The following is a 22,797-nucleotide window of genomic DNA, read 5'->3' on the forward strand; positions in this document are numbered from 1 at the left end:
ATAGGCTCCTGAGTAATCTGAGGAAATACAATTTTACAGAAAAGGTGGTAGATGCGTGGAATAGTCTCCCAGAAGAGGTGGTGGAAACGAAGACTATGTCTGAATTCAAGAGGGCCTGGGATAGGCACGTGGGATCTCTCAGAGAGAGAAAGAGATAATGGTTACTGTGGATGGGCAGAGTAGATGGGCAATTTGGCCTTTATCTGCCGTCATGTTTCTATTAAGATTATTCCCAAGTATGCAATAAATTTTGCCAAAGTTATACCTTTTGTGTTACCTGCTATCTATCCCCTGAATCTTCTGTGGACACCTGGATAAGTCAGTCTTAAGCCCACATGAAAGATCCACTCCCCTTTCTGCACCGTTTAATGAAGTGGCTTTTGCATGCATAGGATAAGTCAGTACAGTAGACAGAGATTGGCAAAGATTGAATTCTTAAGCATGGGTACTAGGCTAGGGAATTACATGGGGACAAATTTATCCCTGTCCCTGCAGGATCTCAATATCTCTGTCCCTGTCCCATTCCTGCAAGCTCTGCCTTAACTGCTCAAGCCTCAAACACATGATTTTTAAAGTGTTCAAGGCTTGTGCAGAGGAGCACAGAGCTTCCAGGAATGGGCCAGAGACAGAGCTCGTAGTGATGGGACAGGGATATTGAAATCCCACAGGGATAGAGACAAATTTATCCTCATGTCATTCTCTACTAGGAACCCTTGTAGAATATTATACATAATATTACAAGATGAAGCACAGAAACTGAATATTTCTCCACTATATGGTGGACCAATAGCACACCAATCAAACAAACCTGATTATTCTGCTTTAATAAATGATTATACATTTTTTTAAAAAAAAAATTGCTGAATGTAAACCAACTTAGTTTCAAAGGCACACTTTCAAAACGTATAAAAACAGCAGTCCATAATTAAGATACAAACAGCAACTAGAAGTTGCAACATCAGAGTCTCGTAGAGTCAGCCATAGGATTGCCACCTCATATAGTATATAATAGGTCTTGCATTCAAAGGGGACAAAGAAGAGTGACTCCTTTAAAACAGTGTCCAGTATCACATATGACAGTAAACCAAACACAATTGCATACGATGTCATATATCTATCTATACATAGGTAGAGATACTTTTAAAAAGATCTGATATACAAAGATTGATCCAACAGGAAACATACTGCATGTTAATCTTTACAGAGCCTAAATTTAAAGCAAAAGTCAGAGAAAGGCAGGACAGGAATAAATCTCGTTAAAACCTCTCAGTGACTTCAGAAATGTCATACAGGGCACAATAAAGGTAAAATGACACATTCACCTGGGGTACTAACTGAATGGAATGATCTATACATTATAACATAAATCATTATTACTTACTAGTAATATTAACATGAATTGTCCATATGATATAAAGTCACACGCGTTGGATATATTGAAATCAATGTGCAATGTTGGTCTGTTTGCTGTTATAGCTTAGCCCTCAGTCTGGCGCTCTTGTATATAGCAAATACCAGAAGCTTGCTTTAGGTTTTGTTCTTTCTCTTTGGAAGTGCTTGATCGCCATTTCAGATGATTTGCATCTCTCTCTTGCTAGTATAGCTTTTTATTTTCAATTGAACACTCTACATAGTTTGTAACTTATACATTCTCGTTGTCTTTGTTCTACTGAAAGCCTTAGATGCATCAAACTCTACATTTCTAAATTAGAAAGCCTGTTGATGAACTTGTTGAGATCGTATGGAAAGCTGGTTCAAAATGAAAATAGGAATACATCCAGTGTTTCTTTTTGCACTCTAAATTAGAAATAGAAGTCTTCGATTGGTTTCTTAAGCAATCTCCTTTAGTTCTAGACTGACGTTGTCTTGGAGTAGACTGCTTCAAGAATTATCTCAATAATGATACGATACCAGATATGATCAGATGTGTATTCCAAATCTTTATGCATTGATGGGACATTAAACAATATTTCCCACCATGAGAGGAAAGGCTTGTGCATGGACACGTGATGTCTGAAATGAAGAATCTATAAACTGATGGCACTATAAGTCTTCTTATGTACAAGAGACATTGCCAGTCATGGAGGAAGAAGAACCCCCTTAGTTTTGGTGTCTCTTCATGTGGAGAGCCAGGTGGTCTGAGCGGGAGAAGCAGCGCCCACAAGCAGCACACTTGAAGGGTTTTGCACCTGTATGCTTCCTGTAGTGTCTGGTAAGTTCATCAGAGCGTGCGAAACGCCAGTCGCAGGCTTCCCATGTGCACTTGTAAGGTTTTTCACCTGGAAGGGAGCACGGACAAAAAAAAGTAAGTCATACTTTACATCTGTCTTTGAAAACTTTCTTACAAAATGGAAAAACTGCTTATATGCTGAAATAAAAAACAATTATTAGTTCAGGCTTAAAATACCATAAAAATAAGTCATTACAGAGATGCTAGCAAATAATATTGTCTGAGTTCCAAGATGGAAGTCATACTTAATCTAAAGTCCCTCATTTATCCATAAATGCCCTTATAACCTTATCCACCATTGTAAAGATCTTAGAAGTACATCTTGAAAGAAATGAAAGCACAATTTATGCATGAATACAATAAAACTGGACAATGTATTCGGGTTTAGAATGTCTTGTATGTATATCCACTGCATACAAAAATGCTATTAGATAATATTGATATCAAAGTCAGTATTCATGGAGCTGCTGAAAAAGGTGTATTTTTTTGGTTCATTTCACCTTTTTTCCTGAATTTTGGTTGTTTTATTGTTTTGTCTTTTTTTTCAAATTTTCAGCAGCATTACCAATGGTGTGCCATGTAGATTAGTACTTGATCTGATTCTTTTAACTCTTTTTAATGATATTGTGTAGAAAGGGTGCCTAGTTTTCCTTTTTACGGATGATAGCCAGGATTGGTGTTAAGCATGATTCTGTAATGGGTGCCAATTTTTTAGGCAATATGTATACTGTAGAATCGGGACCTTAGGCCCATATTCTATAAACAGTGTCTGAAGTTAGATACCTAGATCGGCACCTAACTTAAATTTTTTAATTGGCTTAATTGGCACCATTAACTGAAAGTGCCATTAAAAAAAACAATTTAAAAATGAATTAACTGGAAGGTGTCTAACTTCAAGGTATAAAGGGAAAATTTTTTTTAAAGTGCAAAAGTGCAAAATACTGCCGATCAATCTATAATAGGATCTTCAGAATGCCAGCTGAATCAGAAACTCATGCTGACTGAACTCTTCATTAGTCCTATATTGGTTCAAGTGGGTTTTTTTTCTTTTTTTCTTAGAAGTGCTTTCTTAGTGCAATTTTGTTAAATCAACTAATTTCCTTTTTATATATATAATTCATATCGCTCATTTCATTAATATACTGGCTAAGTACACTATCATTTATATATAAGCTTAGAATGTAATGAACAGCAGCGCTTATCCGCACTTCACTTTATCAGACACACCGGCTCCCTGAAGAAGAACTGAAACGGATATTCCGTCGGAGTGGTGTGGCTGCATAGCAAGCTAAGTACACATATATAAATGATAGTGTACTTAGCCAGTATATTAATGAAATGAGAGATATGAATTATATACATACAAAAGAAATTAGTTGATTTAACAAGATTGCACTAAGAAAGCACTTCTATGAAATTAAATTTGAAAAAGAAGAAAAAAACACTTGAACCAATATAGGACTAATGAAGAGTTCAGTCAGCATGAGTTTCTGATTCAGCTGGCATTCTGATGATCCTGGTGGTCGGCGAGTTTCATTATTATAGATTGATCGGCAGTATTTTGCACTTAAAAAAAAATTTTCCCTTTATTTATTGACTGATTTTTTACTACTTTATAAATAGTATTTATAGACAGCTTCAAGGTAGGCATCTACTCCCAAGCACCTACCAGCAAGTAGGCATGATTAAGGGCAGATTCGGTGCATGGTTTGACATAGGCACACTCATTTAGGCCAAGAAAACCCTGATCTAAATGGGAATGAACCCAAGTTTTCAATACCTACCAGTGTCTAACACTGCTTAGGCATTGCGATAGTCGCAGTTCTATAAACAGCGCCTAGCGAATGATTGATAATTGCACTATTAGGGGCCATTTATAGAATCAAGGCATTAGTGAATAACTGCAGAAATTAGGGATTTGCTGAATAGTAACTGTCACAAATCTTTTGTTTGAGACAGACAAACATCTATTACATGTTCTTTGCTGGCTTATTTGCCACTATTTTTAGTCTCTAGAGCAGTGGTTCTCAGCCCTGTCCTGACGGTGCTGAAAAGTTCTCAGCCCAACCAACCAACTTACATTCTGAGCGTTATTTTGCTACTGCGCTTGTTATCTGACTTCATTAGTTCCAATTTCCAGAAACGAAATTCTATGTTTTCATATTATTTCAGACCATTGATTGAACTATATCCACATCACTCTCATCTTGGTTGGGATGATAAATTTTCAGCACCCCTTCGTATATTGGGGAGGCAATTTGATAAATGGGTGTGTATAGTTAAGTGCCATCCTAAATGTTCCATGTGCTATTTTATAAAGTAGCTCATTGGCACATAACTGTAAGAGTATGCAGTGTATTTATTACATGCTTGATTTAATAAATTGCATACTTCTATGCTTGTTGGTCTGCTTCATGTTGTGTTGCTTTGCTTGTTTGCAAATCATAGGGGGGCAATGGGCTGGTGCCAAACGAGATGCGCATCTTATACGCATGGTTCATTTCCTATCAACTGATTCCTTTCATGTTCTGTTTTTTACTTGTTTTAATTGTAAACCACTTAGATCCTTTGATGGTACAGGTAGTATATCAGATCAATAAATAATAATACAAGTTGTACAAGTTGCATGGTGCAGTTAGGTGCAACACTTATACCAGCCATTGCTGCCATTGGGGAGTTGTACTTCAATGTTGTGTTTTCAATCGCTAGGGACAGGCAGGTTCACTGGAGTCCTGCAGAGCTTGCCTGTTCGTCACTATTGAGAATATGACAGGACCCGTACTCATCTTATTGTACGTTTAGCAAAATCAGTTAAGACTTATTTGTTCAAAAAATTTGTTACTTGATCAATGACTACATCATAGTATTCATACTGCACTTTTATAAATGGAATATTGTATTGTTCTTTCTAAAATACTCTTTTTAATCACTGAATTGTTCAGTCTTCTTACTATGTGAACCGCCTAGAACTCTGTGGGTGTTGGCGGTATAGAAAAATAAAGTTATTATTATTAGAGGGAATAATGGTCCTAAGTCCTTGGCATGGCAGTGTGATTTATTATCGCAGAACCAGTATGCCATCTTTCTAATGAAAGGATCAAAATCTCTGTATTCATAATACAATTCAGTAGAGTAGCAGGGGAAGGAGAGGAATAATCTACCAATCTGCTCATAGGCTTTAGGAATTTATTTCACATTTTAGCCGTTCTTGACAATGCCAAAGTCCTTATGGTAGTTCTTTCAGTTGTCACTATTTGCACATATGGCAATGAGAATTCCCCTATTAATTCATATCACCTTCAATTTCTAAATAATATGAACACACAAATTTACATTATGGGTCTTGGCATGGTACATGCTCTGTCTTGATACAAGAGTCATAGCATTAGTAGAATGGCTTTGGGAAACCTACAGGATTTTGGCAAGAATCAGTAGATATGCAGGACTTTGTCCCACTAGGAACAAATAATGCAGGTAATCAGCAATGTGTACTTAAGGCTCAATATGATTAATCCTGGTTCTTTTGTTGCTACAAGGAAGCATGCGATAGGAGCTGCTGATACATCGCCTCATTAGGCAGCAGGATTAAAGATTAGGAAAGAACCTACAGTTCACGATGAAGAAATGCAAATTGTTCTTCTGGAAAGGGGAGCTTGCCTTCTCTGAGTCACTGCCCCCAAACATCCATAACCCACTCATAACAAGAGAAAAGCTAAACCAGATGAATATCTGATCAAATTATTTAAATGAAAAAAAAAACTGAACTGGAAATGGTTGGCCAAAGCTTTACTCTATCCACAAGCTTAGCTTAGTTCCCCAGAATAAGACACGTGATTACAAATCACAGAATCTTATTGGCATGTGTTAAATAAAAAGAGAGCAAGAAGTTTTTATTACGCTAAACAGAGCAAATGTTTTTTGTGGCACACTAAATGAAGCAACTGTTTTTCATGGTACATTATAATGGAAATTTTTTAAAAATGGTAAAACCAACAAAAAATTACCCCCCCCCCCCTTTTTCAAAGTTTTGTTAGGCTTTTTTATCACCGGCCGCGTGACAGTATTAGCTCCTACTCTCATAGAATTCCTATGAGAGTCAGAGCTAATACCGCCTCGGTCGGTGATAAAAAAGCCTAATGTGGCTTCGTAAAAGGGGGTATAAATTTGAGAGTTATTTATTTAAAGTTCTTTAAACTATGTATGGGTAATTGTAACAATGGTGAAACTAAAGTAGATAGAATTGCTAATCAATGCGATGGATTGCTTAATTTTGAGTGCAAATGAGCTCATAACGCATCTCAATAGTCGACAAGCAACTATGCATTCCATCATCCACCATCAAGTTTCAAGTTTCAAGTTTATTAGGATTTTATATACCGCCTATCAAGGTTATCTAAGCAGTTTTTTTTTTTACAATCAGGTACTCAAGCATTTTCCCTCTCTGTCACGGTGGGCTCACAATCTATCTAACGTACCTGGGGCTATGGAGGGTTAAGTGACTTGCCCAGGGTCACAAGGAGCATCTGCACCATCTGCAGTTGTTCTCTTTAGCTAATTTGCATGGCCCTCGAACAGAGGAGATTGAGAGGGGACATGAACGAAACATTCATGGTACTGAAGGGAACAGACTTAGTAGATAAGGTCAAGTTGTTTAACCTCTCCAAGGTAGGGAGAACGAGAGGGCACTCTAAAGCTAAAAGGGGATAGATTCCATACGAATGTAAGGAAGTTCTTCTTCACCCAAAGAGTGGTAGAAAACTGGAAGACTCTTCCGGAGTCTGTCATAGGGGAAAACACCCTCCAGGGATTCAAGACAAAGTTAGACAAGTTCCTGCTGAACCAGAATGTACGCAGGTAGGGCTAGTCTTAGTTAGGGCACTGGTCATTGACCAGAGGGCCACCGCGTGAGCATGATGGACCACTGGTCTGACCCAGCAGTGGCAATTCTTATGTTCTTATGGAAAATGGGCACTTGATGGGAAAAACACGAGGTGAGCTGTTTTGTGCATAGGGTTAGTAAAAGTAATCGTCGCTACAGCTGTGTTAACAGGTTTCGCAACGATCGCTGACTTTAGTGCATCTAGCCCAAAGTTCCTTTCTTGTTGTTTTGAAGTATCACGTACCATAATATCTTTTCTGCTCAACAAATACATAGTGTCACAATTTAAAAAGATGCCAATTTTTTTTGAGGACCAATAGTCATGATAATTCTTTTTTAAATGCACATCACCCTGTACCCTCAATATTTACCTTTTTTAACCTTTGCATATACTGAATTAGTTAAACTCATATATTTAATCTCTGTAAAATGAATGAATGCTTCTCATTAGTGAATGAGCAGGTTGGAAGTTTGACACTAGAGCTCTTGAAGCAAAATGGGAGGCTTTTGGATCCATTGGTTAATCACATGTCCTGCTTCATATACAGACATCATCAGGTGAATTGGCTGAGCTAAGAAAGGGTCAGAGTACTTCAAAACACTTATCACAATCTACACAACAAAGTCCCTGATAAAGCAATTGACTTGCGTGCTAGCAAACAAGAAATCAACCTCTGTTTTCTGAGAAACTAAAGGTGAGAGGTACAAACTTCCTAGATACAAATGTCCTCCATAATATTCTTACGTGCTCCTTGTCAAGGCTGTACAGATACATGGAATCAAATAAACCACAAATTATCCCATAACACACAAACTAAGATTTACAATGTCAACAAACCATGTCACACCTACAAAAATAATCCACCCGTACTGCATGTTCTGCAGCAGCCACAACTGTTTAACATATCACAACTGGCCAAGGATGTATTTCTCAATCCAAACATTTTTCAAATTTCAGAAAGAAATAAGTGCTATACTGTATCTAGTGAGAATGTTGTTGAACTCCCTGAGTCTCTGGGAAATGGTGAATTTTTCCACATTTTTTGGACTTAAGACCATGTCTCCAAATTTCACCACATATATAACCATCTCTGGGGAAAAAAATACTAAAGTCACGAGAAACAAAGTAAAAGAGGTTTTAATGAATTCTGTTAAAGCAAATAATTTATAATACAATAGTCCAAATCCCATCCTTTTATGTGAAAAATATAAAAAAAAAAGTTATAGAAGTTAAAACTTGTAACTTTCTCAGACTACCCACGGACCCATGACATGAAAATTCAGTCATTCTCAACTAATCTCTGGTTCAGCAATTATGATTTCTTGCCACATACAGAACTGGAGTTGGAAACAGGAGAAAACCTCAAAATTGAGAGGGCCTCAAAAGTATTAGGCGTAATAATAGATCCAGAACTAACATTTGCTGATCAGATCAACTCCGTAGTCAGGACCTTTTTTTTTCAGGCTAAGACAATTGAGAGCCTACCTTCAGACCAGTGGTGCAGGCGGTTCTGCTTCCATACTCAAATTAGTGTAATTCCTTGTACTGCGGCATAAATGAAAAAGTATGTAAACGACCACAGCTACTCCAAAATGCAGCAGCCAGGCTAATTTTTTGAAGAAGCCAATTTATGAAAGTCAGCCCACTCTTACAGGAGTTGCACTGGCTACCGGTCCACAAAGCCATCTATGGGGAAAATTCCGCTGAATTAGTTTCTGACATCAAAGTTACAAATTTGTATCTACACTCAAAATCAAAACAGCGCTTTAAGCTGGCCTTCCTTTCGCCTTGGCATGAATACCAGAAAAAAAAAAAAAACAACTATATGAATCCTCTTTCAAATTCCAAGGTCTGAAAGTATGGAACAGTCTATCACAGCACTTACACCAACCAAACTCATATTACAACTTTAGAAAATTGCTAAAGACCTTTCTTTTCTCTTCAAACCTGTAATTAGAAAAGGCTATTCTCTTCAATCTTATTGTAAACTGCAGAGAATCCTTGTTGAAATTTGAGGTATTTAAGAAATTGTATGTATGGTTGCTTTAGTCAACTTTTTCCCAGAAACAATCATACATTTGCTTTTTTAAAACTTAATTGCACACATTTTAACTTCTGTGCTGCCTTCTTTTAGCCAAATCCCCTTTGGACTTCATGGCATCCTGCAGATTAGACAGGTGATTTAGAGCAGTGTTACCCAAGTCTGTCCTGGAGTATAGAACTCCCCCGATACCGCGAATGACCGGGACCGTGAATTGCCGACCGTGAATGACCGGGGGAGCACTGTACCTCCTTGCTAGACAGGTTTTCAGGATATCTATAATGGATATGCATGAACGAGATTTGCATATAATGGAGGCAGTTTATACAGTCAAACCTTGGTTTACGAGTGCCACGGTTTGCATCGCTCCTCCACCTGCAAACGCCGTCCCCCCATGAACCGGCATCGCCCCCCCTCGCAAATGTTCACCCCTCCCCCGCGCAAACTGGCATTCCCCACCCAAACTGAATGCTTACCCCCAATGTAGTACCGGAACGCAGCATCAACCCACAGGAGGTGCCGGTGCCCGAAGATCATGTCTCTTCCCCGACTAGGCCTTGAGCATCTGTGCATGCTCAAGGTCTTCTGGCTCCCGCCTCTCTCCGAGATTCTCAGAGAGAACGAGATACAGAAGGCCTTGAGCATGCACACATGCTCAAGGCCCAGTTGGGGGAGAGGCACGATCTTCGGGCACCAGCACCTCCTGTGGGTTGGTGCTGCGTGCCGGTAACACATTGGGGGTAAGCATTCAGTTTGGGTGGGCGGGGGACGCTGGTTCATTAGGGGGGTGATGCCGGTTTGCGGGGGGCGGTGTATGCGGGTGGGGGGGGTGATGCCGGTTTGCAGGGGGGATGTGGAAGCGCACCAGTGGCCTCGGGGGGGGGGTCTTTTGGGGATGTGGTGGGGTGGAGCAGCGCCAGTGGCCAGGGGGGGAGGGGAGGTGGAACCAATCAAGCAAGTTTCCCTTACTTCCTATGGGGAAACTCGCAGGGTTCGGTGCTCGGACCTCTGCTATTTAATATATTTATAAATGATCTAGAAACAGGGACGAAGTGCGAAATAAAAAAATTCACGGACGACACCAAACTATTTAGTGGAGCTCGGACTAAAGAGGACTTCAAAGAATTGCAAAGGGACTTGAACAAACTAGGGGAATGGGCGACAAGATGGCAGATGGAGTTCAACGTTGAGAAATGTAAAGTACTACATGTGGGAAGCAGAAACCCGAGGCACAGCTATAGGATGGGAGGGATGTTATTGAAGGAGAGTACCCAAGAAAGGTGTAATGGTTGACATGACAATGAAGCCGACGGCACAGTGTGCAGCGGGCCGCCAAGAGAGTGAATAGAATGCTAGGTATAATCAAGAAGGGTATTACTACCAGAATGAAAGAAGTTATCCTGCCATTGTATCAGGCGATGGTGTGTCCGCATCTGGAGTACTGCGTCCAATATTGGTCGCCATACCTTAAGAAGGATATGGCGATACTCAAGAGGGTTCAGAGGAGAGCGACACGTCTGATAAAAGGTATGGAAAACCTTTCATACGCTGAGAGGCTGGAGAAATTGGGACTCTTTTCCCTGGAGAAGAGGAGACTTTGAGAGGATATGATAGAGACTTACAAGATCATGAAGGGCATAGAGAGAGTGGAGAGGGACAGATTCTTCAAACTTTCGAAAAATAAAAGAACAAGAGGGCATTCGGAAAAGTTGAAAGGGGACAGATTCAAAGCGAATGCTAGGAAGTTTTTATTTACCCAACGTGTGGTGAACACCTGGAATGCGCTTCCAGAGGGCGTAATAAGGCAGAGTACAGTACTGGGGTTCAAGAAAGGATTGGACAATTTCCTGTTGGAAAAGGGGATAGAGGGGTATGGATAGAGGATTACTGCACAGGTCCTGGACCTGCTGGGCTGCTGCGTGAGCGGACTGCTGGGCACGATGGACTTCAGGTCTGACCCAGCGGAGGCATTGCTTATGTTCTTATGATATACGAGTATTTTGGTTTACAAGCATGCTTCTGGAATGAATTATGCTCGTAAACCAAGGTTCCACTGTACTGATAAATCTCATCCATATTCATTGTGAATATCCTGATAATTTGACTGGCAAGGAGGTGCTCCAGGATTGACTTGGGTAACACTGATTTGGAGGAGCATTTCTCTTTTTCACTAACTCCTTCCCTTTGGAGATGCTTTAATACAGGGGTGCCCAATAGGTCGATCGCGATCGACCGGTAGATCGCCAAGGCAAAGTGAGTTGATCGCGGAGTCCATCCCGGGCTCTGTGATAGACTCACTTTGCCTTGGCGATCTACCGGGCTGATCAGCCTTCCTCTCCCCGACATCAATTCTGCCGTCAGAGAGGAAGTTCGGGCCAGCCAATTGCTGCCTGGCTGGGCTGGAACTTCATCTCCGATGGCAGAATTGACATCGGGGAGAGGAATGCTGGTTGGCCCAACGCAGGGAAGCAGGGAGAGCTTGGGGCGGCGGTGGCTTTGGGGCCTGTTACCTGATGGCGGCGGTGGCGGCTTGGGGACCTGTTCCCCGATGGTGGCAGCAGTGCTTGGTGGAGGGCAGGGAGACAGAAGGAAAGAAGGGAAACAGAAAAAAAGAAAGGGGGCATAAAGAGAGAAAAAAAAGAAAGGGAGGCAGGGAGAAAGAAAGGGCAGGGAGAGAGGAAGAAAAAGTTGGGGGGAGGGAATGAGGTCTGGAGGAGAGGAAGCATATAGGCTGAAAGAAGGGAAGAAATATTGGATGCACAGTCAGAAGAAGAAAGTGCAACCAGAGACTCATGAAATCACCAGACAACAAAGGTAGGAAAAATGATTTTATTTTCAATTTAGTGATCAAAATGTGTCTGAATTTATATCTGCTGTCTATATTTTGCACTATGGCCCCCCTTTTACTAAACCACAATAGTGTTTTTAGCGCAGGGAGCCTATGAGCGTCGCGAGTAGTGCTGGGCTTTCAGCGCAGCTCCCTGCGCTAAAAACTGCTATTGTGGTTTAGTAAAAAGGGAGGGGGTATATATATATATTTTTTTTTTTTTAATTCTTTATTCATTTTCAAATTTACAATAAATGTAACAATATATCCAAACAAATTAACAATAAATATAACACTTAATAATCATCAATGGTACAAATAATATGCTCTTATCTCCCACCCTTTCTTATCATATAATCAATACCTTATACAATATGTAACAATACATTTACCCTCCCCTCCCCCCTCACAATCAAACTGTAAATTTAAGGGGAAAAAAAATAATAAAATATCATCTAATCGGTACAATACTTTGTAAATGGCTCCCACACATCCTGAAATTTCCCGAAAAATCCGCGCTGTATTGCAATAAATCTTTCCATTTTATAAACATGACATAAGGAATTCCACCAGAAATTATAATTTAATCTACTCCAATTTTTCCAATTATACGTAATTTGTTGAATGGCAACCCTAGTTATTATAAGTAATAATTTGTTATTTGTAGAAATCTGACTTTTTGCTCTCATTGCCATACCAAATAGCACAGTATCATATGATAATGCCACTGGGTTATCTAATAAACAATTAATTTAGTAAAAAGGGAGGGGGGTATATTTGTCTATTTTTGTATGGTTGTTACTGAGATGACAGTGCATAGAGTCATCTGCCTTGACCTCTTTGAAAAAACCCCGGAATAGGAATGATAATTAACATTTTCTCAGCGTACAATGTGCTTTGTGTTTGTTTTTTTTATTTTATTGTTGTTAGATCATTTTGACTTGGTCATTTTTAAAGTAGCTCGCAAGCCCAAAAAGTGTGGGCACCCCTGCTTTAATATGTCATGCATTTTCAAGCCCGAACAAGAGTCTACTTTTCTGTTTTGAATTTTTTGTACTGGTAAAACAAGATGACAAAGATCTCAAAGTTAAGGGAGCTACATTAAAAAAAAAAAAAAACCAGAACCAGCTGAAGCAAGCTGCTTTTATGAGACACAAGTTCTGAGAATCCGTCCCTTGGCTGCACATTTCTAATAGTAGCTGTGCTGGTTAGTAGAGATATCTTCACTTGTTTTAGAAAGATAGACTATAATGGTATTGAAGAAAAAGAAATTCATCAACATGCTCAATTGTTTTGTTTTGTTTGTTTGTTTTTTTATTATAGATGATTAAACCAGACATGAATGGATCGATTTTCAGAGTTTGAGACTTCCTTCACTGATAGGCTAGATTTATCTTCCCAAATTTACAGGATGCACAAATTTAACCAATCAAAAAAGGGGTATATCTGGAGGGATTACTAGGGCAAGTTTTGGATTCAGCCAATCAGTGCAGCTAACAGATTTTTTTTTTCTGGTTAGATTTAGGAGAACTTTGAACAGTAGACCGTGCCACTGTCACTGAAAATTTGGCTAACAACAACCAGATATCAGCCAGTTATCAATGCACCTGTAAAATTCCTGAGAGATGTTCCTAAGAAATGAAAGTGGGCAAGTTCCTTGGTTCATTGAGTTCCACACTGTGGCACAAGAGATCTATGTGTTTTTTTGGGGGATATTCATCCACTCATACTAGTCGACTTTGCATGCAGTACAGAGAAGTGCTGAGACCTAGGGAAGACAGTGACTGCTTGGGTGACCCCTGCATGTTGAAAATCATTTTGAGAATGAATGCCAGAAGAGGTACTCCTCTAGCAGCACTGGCAGAGACCAGTGGGAAGGCAAAAAGAAAGAAGAAATAGAATGGGCATTTGATCCATATTTGAGAAAACTAATCTTCATCTGTCAGCTGAATAATGATTTCGAAGAACAGCTTAGTAAAGAGGAAATGTATTCTTCACAAACCCCCTCGCATCCGATCCCCCTCTCAAACCCCCCAAAACTAGACAACCTCCTCACAAACACACCTGACCCCCCAACCTGACTCACCCCCTGATATCCCAATCTTCCCCTCCCTCACCGGGTCTACCTATCCATTCCTGGTGGTCTAGTGAAGGATCGAGGCAGGCGTGGCCCAGTCTTGACTATCAGGAGTTAATTTAGCCAGTCACAATTAGAACTAGAAACATTGCTGATCATCAGTTGAATATTGTCTGGTTGTGTGACTTTTGGCCAATGACTGTCATTGCAATGACTAATCTAAGTGAAGGAGAATGCTATAAAAATAGCTTTAAAGTATATTTGGTAGATGGAAATGAAGGCTTATGAGTATAAATCTACACAAGGAAGAAACACTTTTAGTCCATTTTCTTAAAATGTTTGTTGACTCTTTTCAGTTCATGTTTGTTTTAACTTTAAATTTTTTTTAGCACACTCTAACTCTTTGTTAACACGCATAGATCAGTTGTAGACACACTAATTTGCAGGTTAACACTTGTTAAATCAATTTTGTGCACACTAAGCTCCTTTTATCAAGCCGCGCTAGCGGGGTTAACACGCGCGACTTTTCATCACGCGTTAACCCCTGCGCTGGCCCAAAAAAATACCGCCTGCTCAAGAGGAGGCGGTAGCGGCTAGCGCGTCCCGCGGTTTAGCATGTGCTATTATGCGCGTTAAACCGTTAGCGCGGCTTGATAAAAGGAGCCCTAAATTTTTTTAAGCACACTAACAAAATGCATGCTACCTGTGTTACCAAATACTGCTGGAAGTTCTAAACAGGACTGGGGAAATTAATGAATGGTCCCCCTCCCCAAAATGGACAACTGACATTTTGAGGTGCTAGAGAGTGCTAATGCTTTAAGAACTGGGTGTGGTTTAAAAAATATTTTTGACCATGTTGAACCCTGCCTTATATCTGCTTACTTGGCAGGCACTGTTTGCACAACACTTCTGCATTTTACCGTCATGTACTGGCTACTTCCAGCTTCTATTATCAGTTTGGGTGTTGCCTGGACTTGTTATCCAGACAGAGAGTGAATATCCAATAAAGAAAACAAGTCTTTGAATAAAAGAAAACCTAAATTGACTTAGTGGGTTGATTCCAGCTCCGTTTATTATGTACTGTACTAAGTACAGACAAATAGGTTTGCAAACATTACATCGAGAAACCTACAGATTCCTGAGAGGTCAACACAGAGGTGGATTGAGTCCAGAAATCATCCTAAGCATAAGGATCGTGTTTCCTGCCTCTCCTCTTGCCTCAGTCTTTTTTCTACCCCATTCCTACTGCATCTTGAAGATGCATCCTCTATTGCTTCAGACTCCGCCTTCTGTTGCTCCAAACTCCACCCCATGCTGCATGAACCATATCTGCAAATGATACAAGCAAACTTCAGCAGAACTAAGTCTCCAATGAGTCTTCCTTCTTAAAGGCACAGGAGCTCAGGGGCTGGCAACTATTGCTTTGCTGCTGGCCTGCAAACCCCTGCACCTTTATCACCTTTATAAGGACAGACGTGCTGCAGTTTCTTTACATGGGATGCCTAGTCCCCACCCCTCCACATAGGGCAGTGGTCTCCAACACATGGCCCACAGGTTGCATTTGGCCCCAGTACACCTTTTTTGCTGTCCCATATAACTCTGGGATTCTTCGCCAGAGGAGCCTGCCTTTTTTGCCGGCCCCCTCTGCACCGAGGAGAGGAGCGTGGGAGCCCTGCTCCGCCCCCCTCCTGTCAAGTACTGTTTTTCCCCCTCTCCCAAATTTCACCCACCTTCCCCCTATAACCCCCTCCCCCCTCTGACCTCTTCTTCCTGAGCCATGGCTCTGCCAAACTCCCATCAATACACACTATTGCTCCTACTCTATCTGGTCTGTACCAGAATCTGTACAGCCAACCCATTATACCCAACCTCAATCCCAATCCCAATTCACTACACCTCACACCGCGCAGCCAAGACCAAATTCCCACCATCCACACCCTACAAACAAATAGGTCCACTCCCATTCCAAACTCCACCGTCCCCCCACACTTCATCCAAGCCCCGCACTATAAAACAACGATCACTAAAAAAAACTAGCCTACTCTCACTACTCCACAAACGAACTCCCCACCCACCAGAACCTACGAGAAACAAATCCATCCTGATCAAAGATTGGCTGAACGAAACCAAACCAGACTTTTTTCTACTCACAGAAACCTGGCTACTATCTGACAACGACATCATTATCAAAGACTGTCTTCCCCCAGGCTTCAAGATTCTAACGCTAGCCAGAACCTGGGGAAGGGGAGGAGGATTAGCAATAATCTTCAGAGACCACCTAAATTGCGCTGTTCGTAACTCCAAATCGTCGCCCAACTTAGAGATATTAGCAATATCGCTCACTTCAAAATCCCTAACAGCCTCTCTAACAACTATTCTGTTTTATGTCCCACCAAAAAAATGGAACCTAGCCAAGGAGGACTTTGCGGAATTTTTAATGACCAACTCATTATCAGGCCCATACAACTTACTATGTGGAGATATTAACATTCACCTAGAGCAATCAGACCAACTAGAAATATCAGATCTCTGGTTACTTATCTCCCAATTAGGCTACTTCATACCACCCCCAAACAAAACCCATCAAAAAGGTCATCAGCTAGACCTGGTGACTTTCTCCTCCAATGAACCAACCAACCCCAAATTCTACTGGAAAGAAGACAACTGGTCAGACTCCCTATGGTCCGACCATAGACTATGTAATTTCACTATTGACTGTCAACAAAAAAACCAGCAAAAACAATAACACAAGAAATAATAAAACTCAAACCTCCAGAGGTAAGATCGACCTGACAGAATTCTGGTCCCACTATGAGAATATCACAACTCAGAACGCAGAATCAGATCAATTCATGTCCTCCTGGACTGAAGACAGCACTAACATTCTAAACAAAATTGTCCCCATAAAAACCCGCAGAATTAGAGCCACAAATCTAGAGGGATAGTTTGATTCCAAGCTACTACTGCTAAAGAGGGACCTAAGAAAGTCAGAAAGAGTATGGACTAAATCTGGTACTCAGGAACACAGGGTTATATGGAGATCAAAAGTAAAAATCTACAAAAACCTCACCAAGGAAAAACGAAAACATTTCTACGCCCAAAAAATAGGAAACGTTACAACTAACAGTAGAAACCTTTTCAATCTGGTCAATGACCTCTACAACCTCAAGACACTCACCGATACCCAGGAGGAACCCACTTTAACAGCTAGCACCCTAGCAGACTTCTTCAATTCCAAGGTACAAAAATTAAGATCGTCAATAATTGCCTCCGCCAATCCCCACGGGCACTTTCCAATCCTACATGACACAAAAATATCCAACTCTGACCTAGGGTCCAGAACGGACCTAAGTTGGAACCATTTCAAAACCATACACTGGTGATCCTTCAACATACACTACAACAAATATAATAACTCCTACTGCAAACTGGACACCTGCCCCCCAAATGTCATGAAAACTGCTCCTATCCACTTCAAAGTCAACATGCTGACATGGGTCAATGCTTTATTAGCCGCAGGAAATTTCCCAGCAGAGCAAGGCCACATCCTGATAACTCCAATCATAAAAAATTCAAAAGAACCTCCCAACATCCCGTCTAATTACAGACCTATCGCCAGCATCCCGCTAGTCACCAAAATAACAGAAGAGGCGGTAAATGCAGAACTCACCTCATATCTGGACAAATTCAACATCTTACACAGCAACCAATCGGACTTTCGCTCTGGCCATAGCACCAAAACCATCATAGCCTCTCTACTTGACCACCTGCACTCACTCTTCAGCCAGGGTTCCAGCGCCCTGATCTTGCAACTTGACCTAAGCAGTGCCTTCGACCTAGTCGACCACACTATTCTCCTAGACTGCCTTGCACACATCGGCATCTCTGGCCAGGTTCTCAACTGGTTCCAAGGGTTCCTTAGAAATAGATCATACAAGGTGATCAAGAATGACTCTCTCTCCCACAGCTGGGCCAATTCCTGTGGAGTTCCCCAGGGCTCACTCCTATCCCCCACCCTGTTCAACGTCTATCTCGTCTCCCTGGGAAACCTCCTACACAGCTTCAATCTTAAATTCTTCATTTATGCAGATGACATCACGATAATCATCCCACTAACCAGTTTCACTCTAGAGCTACTCAACTCACTATCAAACTTACTCAGGCAGATAGAACTCTGGATGCTATCCTATAGATTAAAACTAAACTCTGACAAAACCAAATTATTCCTGGCCACCCCCAACGACAAAATCAAAGATACCTCAATCCAAGTGAATGGATCGGACTTCCCCCTAGAACAAACCCTAAAAATACTGGGAGTCACCTTAGACAAACACCTATCCCTTGAGAAACACACTGATCTTACCGTTAGGAAAAGCTTCTCGGTGCTCTGGAAACTCAGCACCATAAAAAAATACTTTGATGACAACTCTTTCCGCCTATTAGTACAATCCTCCATTCTCAGCATCCTGGATTATTGCAACATCATCTATCTAGGCTCCACGAAGAAAACCACTAGGAGACTAAAACTAATTCAGAACACCGCCGTCCGCCTTATATTTGGCTTAAACAAACGGGAACACATCACCCCTTTCTACCATAAACTGCACTGGCTGCCATTTGAATCCAGAGTCCTATTCAAATTCGCATGCCTCTGCTATAAAACTGTATTTGGTCTATCTCCAAGCTACCTCAACCCTCACTTCAAGCTAAATCACAACAATACGAACTCTCACAGAATTCATCCGTTTGCCTTCCCCCCCCCCCCCTAAAATTGTGTCACCTCAAAAGGTTCCTCGATAAAACCTTCTCCTTCCAGGCAGCCAAACTAAACTCATGGCTTGCCCAAATTGTACTTGACGCCCCCTCCTACCTTGACTTCAGAAAAAAACTAAAAACTCACTTATTCCATGAACAGAACCCCTAACACACCCTCACCTCCTTAATACATCTCAATCCACCTGAACCTCCACCGTCCCCTCTTATTGTGCCCACCAACCAATTTAAGTGTCAACGACCGGTTTTTCCTGTAAATAAACTTTTTTACCTTACTATTGTACACTTATAGTATCGTAATTCCAATGCTTTTTTTTCACTGTTTGTAATCTTAATTAATTGCTGTGAACCACCTAGAACTCTCTGGGAATGGTGGTATATTTATTATTATTTAAGTATTCAGCATCAACAACCCCCTCCATCCTGTGACCTGACAGTGCCTCCAACCATGACCACAACCTCTTACACTGGGGTCAGCACAGCAGGATTTTGGTGGGAGATCAAGTATGCAGTAGCACTAGCTGGCTTCACCTGCTTTCACATCCAGTTTGTTACACCAGAAGTAAAAGCAATGAAAGAGGCACGATTGATGCCAACCACTCCTCCCCATGAGCTGACAGCGCCTCTGACCAAAATCTATTTATGATCCCAAATATTGCTGGTAAGTGGGGGGTGGGGTTTAAACCTTCTTTTCCTCGCATGTCCAGTATTGCTCCTTCTCTCTTCTTCTCTCCCCAGACAACTGGCACTGGTAACTGGAAGTAGGAGTGGCAAAGGAAGCAAGCACTTAATTATTTTTGTCTTTCTGGGGATAAATGCATACTCTCTACATCTTGGTGGGCATGATGGTGGCAAAGGCAGGAAGCATTTAATTTTTAACTTTTTGGTCTTTTGACGGTTAAACGTGTGCTCTATACATCTGGGAGGGGGGGGGACAAAGGCAGCAAGCAAATTACACGTGTAACACTAAGATTTTATGGTGGCCCCCAGAGTGTTCTAATGTCCACTTTGTGGCTCTCTACATGGGTCAACAGATGGCTGAACAGCTGCTCTCTATGGTCCCAAGATCCCCTGCCTATTTGCTATTTTGGCAGTTTGTTACTACAACATGGCATCTTGTGACTACAGCTTCAGCTACGGGCTCCTTTTACTAGGTGTGCTAGCGTTTTTAGCGCACACACAAGATTAGTGCGCGCTATAGCCGAAAAATTACTGCCTGCTTAAAAGGAGGCGGTAGCGACTAGCGTGCGTGGCATTTTAGCACGCGCTATTCCGCGCGTTAAGGCCCTAACACACCTTTGTCAAAGGATCCCTAAGTGTTTTTACTTGATTTTCTAAAGTGGGCAGTTACAGCTCAAAAATAAGTTTTGTTAAGGAATCTTACAAGTGAATTTCAAAGAATCAAAAGATACACATTATATTTGAAGAATGTTTTACACCAAATATTGATTGAGCCGATGGGGAAGCTAGCGGCAGAAATTATGGTTCAACATTAGAATTGGTTTTGTTGAGCCCCACTTCTGAAGGCTCTTTTGAAGAATTAATTTTATGATTTTAAAGATATATAGAAAAATAACTTTTAAATGATAAGTGTGTCTCTTAAAATGTTTCTGCCTGGTTATGGCTTATTAATGTGTATGGTACACAATTTGAGGCAGTTGGCTGCATAAATTACCCTATTCAATAGCATTGTGCTTAAATTCTGGGAATGTTCATGTCATTTCCATGGTCACACCCACTTTTCAGTTGCGCACTTTAAAATTTTTGTGCATTTTATAGAACAGAACACAGGGCGGATCTGTGTACAATCCCAAATGAGCATCAATTAATGCCAATTATTGATTGTTAAAGGCTCATTTACTAACTAGTTTGCATGTGAATCTATGTCCATGCCCAAATTTGATCAACCTATTATAGGCGCTCAACTCTAATAAATTTTCATAGAGGCAAATTTTGGAGATAAATATCAAAGTTAAGAGCATAGATCCGTTGAAAATCAGATCGTCAATGTTTTGACTACACGATAAGCAGAGTATGGAGAACTCATGCTGCAAGAGGATTGGAAGAAAAAGAGGAAGGGCGAAAAGACAAAAAGAGGGTAGGGGTAAGGAAAGGATGGGGAGAATGAGAAAACAAATGAAGGTAGATAGGGCTACAGCTTGATCCAGGTCAACCCTGACGTGATGACTGAGTTCTAATTCTGAGCTATTGCACACATGGGCTCATAGATCCAGCATCTCTTGGGAAGGTAGACTAATTCCATGGAGAAACAGAGAAAGTGGATAACGTTGAGTAAGATGAAGTAAGAAACCTATTATTCATCTTCCGCTATCTTATTCACTTCTTACACCTGCCTCCTTTTCAAATGCTTCTCTGAATCTCAGAATGGGAGGGGAAAACACCTTACAGTTAGATAGAACGTTGTAAGATTGTTGGTTTAGTCAAGTATTGACAATGAATGTGACTATGCTGCAACCAAGATTATAAACCCACTCTTCCAAAATTGTATCAAATATAGCTGCCTATTTGTGGTTGATATTGTTGCAATTCGTCAACTGTCCTATTAATGATGCCAGTATCTGATCATGAAAGAGTGTAACCTGCGTGCAATGGCAGGTGCAGCTCTGGCCGCATTGTTGGGTAGACTGGATGAACCGTGTTACTATTAATACACTTTCCCTCTCTTGTTCAAACACCTCTAGCAACATGAAATATCAACCTTGGAATTTCAGACTCCATTGTACTTGAGGAGTCTAATACACAATAAACAACAAATAGCAACTGAGGAAGGTATTTCTTCTGCAGCTCTGTTGATATAGCCAGTCATTCAGAGGCTTTGTTGCTTGACATGCCCATGCTTGGACAGCCCCAGCAAGATTAACAACGAGCCCGCTTCACAAAGGCGCCAGAGCAAACTGCATCATGTGTGTGGCAAGTGCATACACATCTTGTCAGAGGTTCATTTGTTTCAGTTGAGTGATGGTAAACCCTGGCACGCTAATGTACACAGGTGCAACAATCAAAACCCCGAACTCTTCAATAATCAACGATTTTCTTAGGCCTATTTATCATTGCAATGATAGCAATCGTTTGGATTTGTATATTGACTTTCATTCAAATAAAATTCAGTTATAGCTCTGCAAAAATACATAAGCAGCCATTTAAGCTGTAGAAGCCCTTCAATGGATCTGGCAACCCCTTGTTTGCATATCACTATATTAAAAAATGTCTGCAAGCAATTTTCACAAACTGGCTTGCTGATCTTTCAGTTCATGAAACAAGAAGTGCCAGTCTACAGGTTTTGAAATTGTTTATAGTGCCATAATTTTGCAGTGAGCCACAGATGGCATGATATATCAAGATCAGCAGTCAAGACAGTAGGGTAATGACCATATCTCCTACAACCAAGAGGAGAGTAGGTCCTTCACTGTGGCAGTCACAATCACAAGAAAAGGTCCGTCTTTTTTAATATGGAATCAAGTGGGAAACACATCTCTCACAAAATAACACATCAAAGATAAAACTGCTACTGCTGTGTTTTGGAACAGGACTAAAAATAAATGCTACCATACCCCACCATACAAGAATATTGTATACCAGTTTCCAAACACTGTGACTGATATTGCCATCCATTTCCTCTTGGTAACTGGGAGAATTTTATTTATTTATTAGGATTTACTAATCCCCTATATGGATTTATTAGGATTTACTAATCACCTATATGGATATGAAGTAATTTGCTCAAGATCACAAAGAAAATCAGAAATGAGGACATTTAGGCCTTTCACCACTAGTCAATTTCTCCTCCATATCTTCCAAGTTTCTGTTCACAGGAAAGTTACTTCTGTAACTGGAGACTAACCCCACCCCCTCCCCCTTATACTATGCCACGGCAGAGGTTTCTATTGCGGCCCGGAGTGCTAAATGCTACGACGCTGATCTGACACTCAGAGAATTCCTGTGAGCATT

The 22,797-nt window shown here is 40.8% G+C and overlaps 1 protein-coding gene across 1 annotated transcript in view; it reads right to left on the reverse strand.

Annotated features, from left to right (window-relative positions):
- Nucleotides 1–211: 211 nt before the first annotated feature.
- LOC117361234 (Krueppel-like factor 5) overlaps nt 212–22,797 on the reverse strand; it is a 107,751-nt gene continuing 85,165 nt past the window's right edge. Inside the window, exon 5 of the mRNA XM_033946298.1 lies at nt 212–2,279. Coding sequence (XP_033802189.1) covers nt 2,101–2,279 — 179 coding nt within the window. The 3' untranslated portion in view covers nt 212–2,100. The remainder of the gene's footprint in view (nt 2,280–22,797) is intronic.

Source organism: Geotrypetes seraphini, chromosome 5 (genome assembly GCF_902459505.1).
Source record: "Geotrypetes seraphini chromosome 5, aGeoSer1.1, whole genome shotgun sequence".
In the NCBI taxonomy this organism is placed as follows: Eukaryota; Metazoa; Chordata; class Amphibia; order Gymnophiona; family Dermophiidae; genus Geotrypetes; species Geotrypetes seraphini.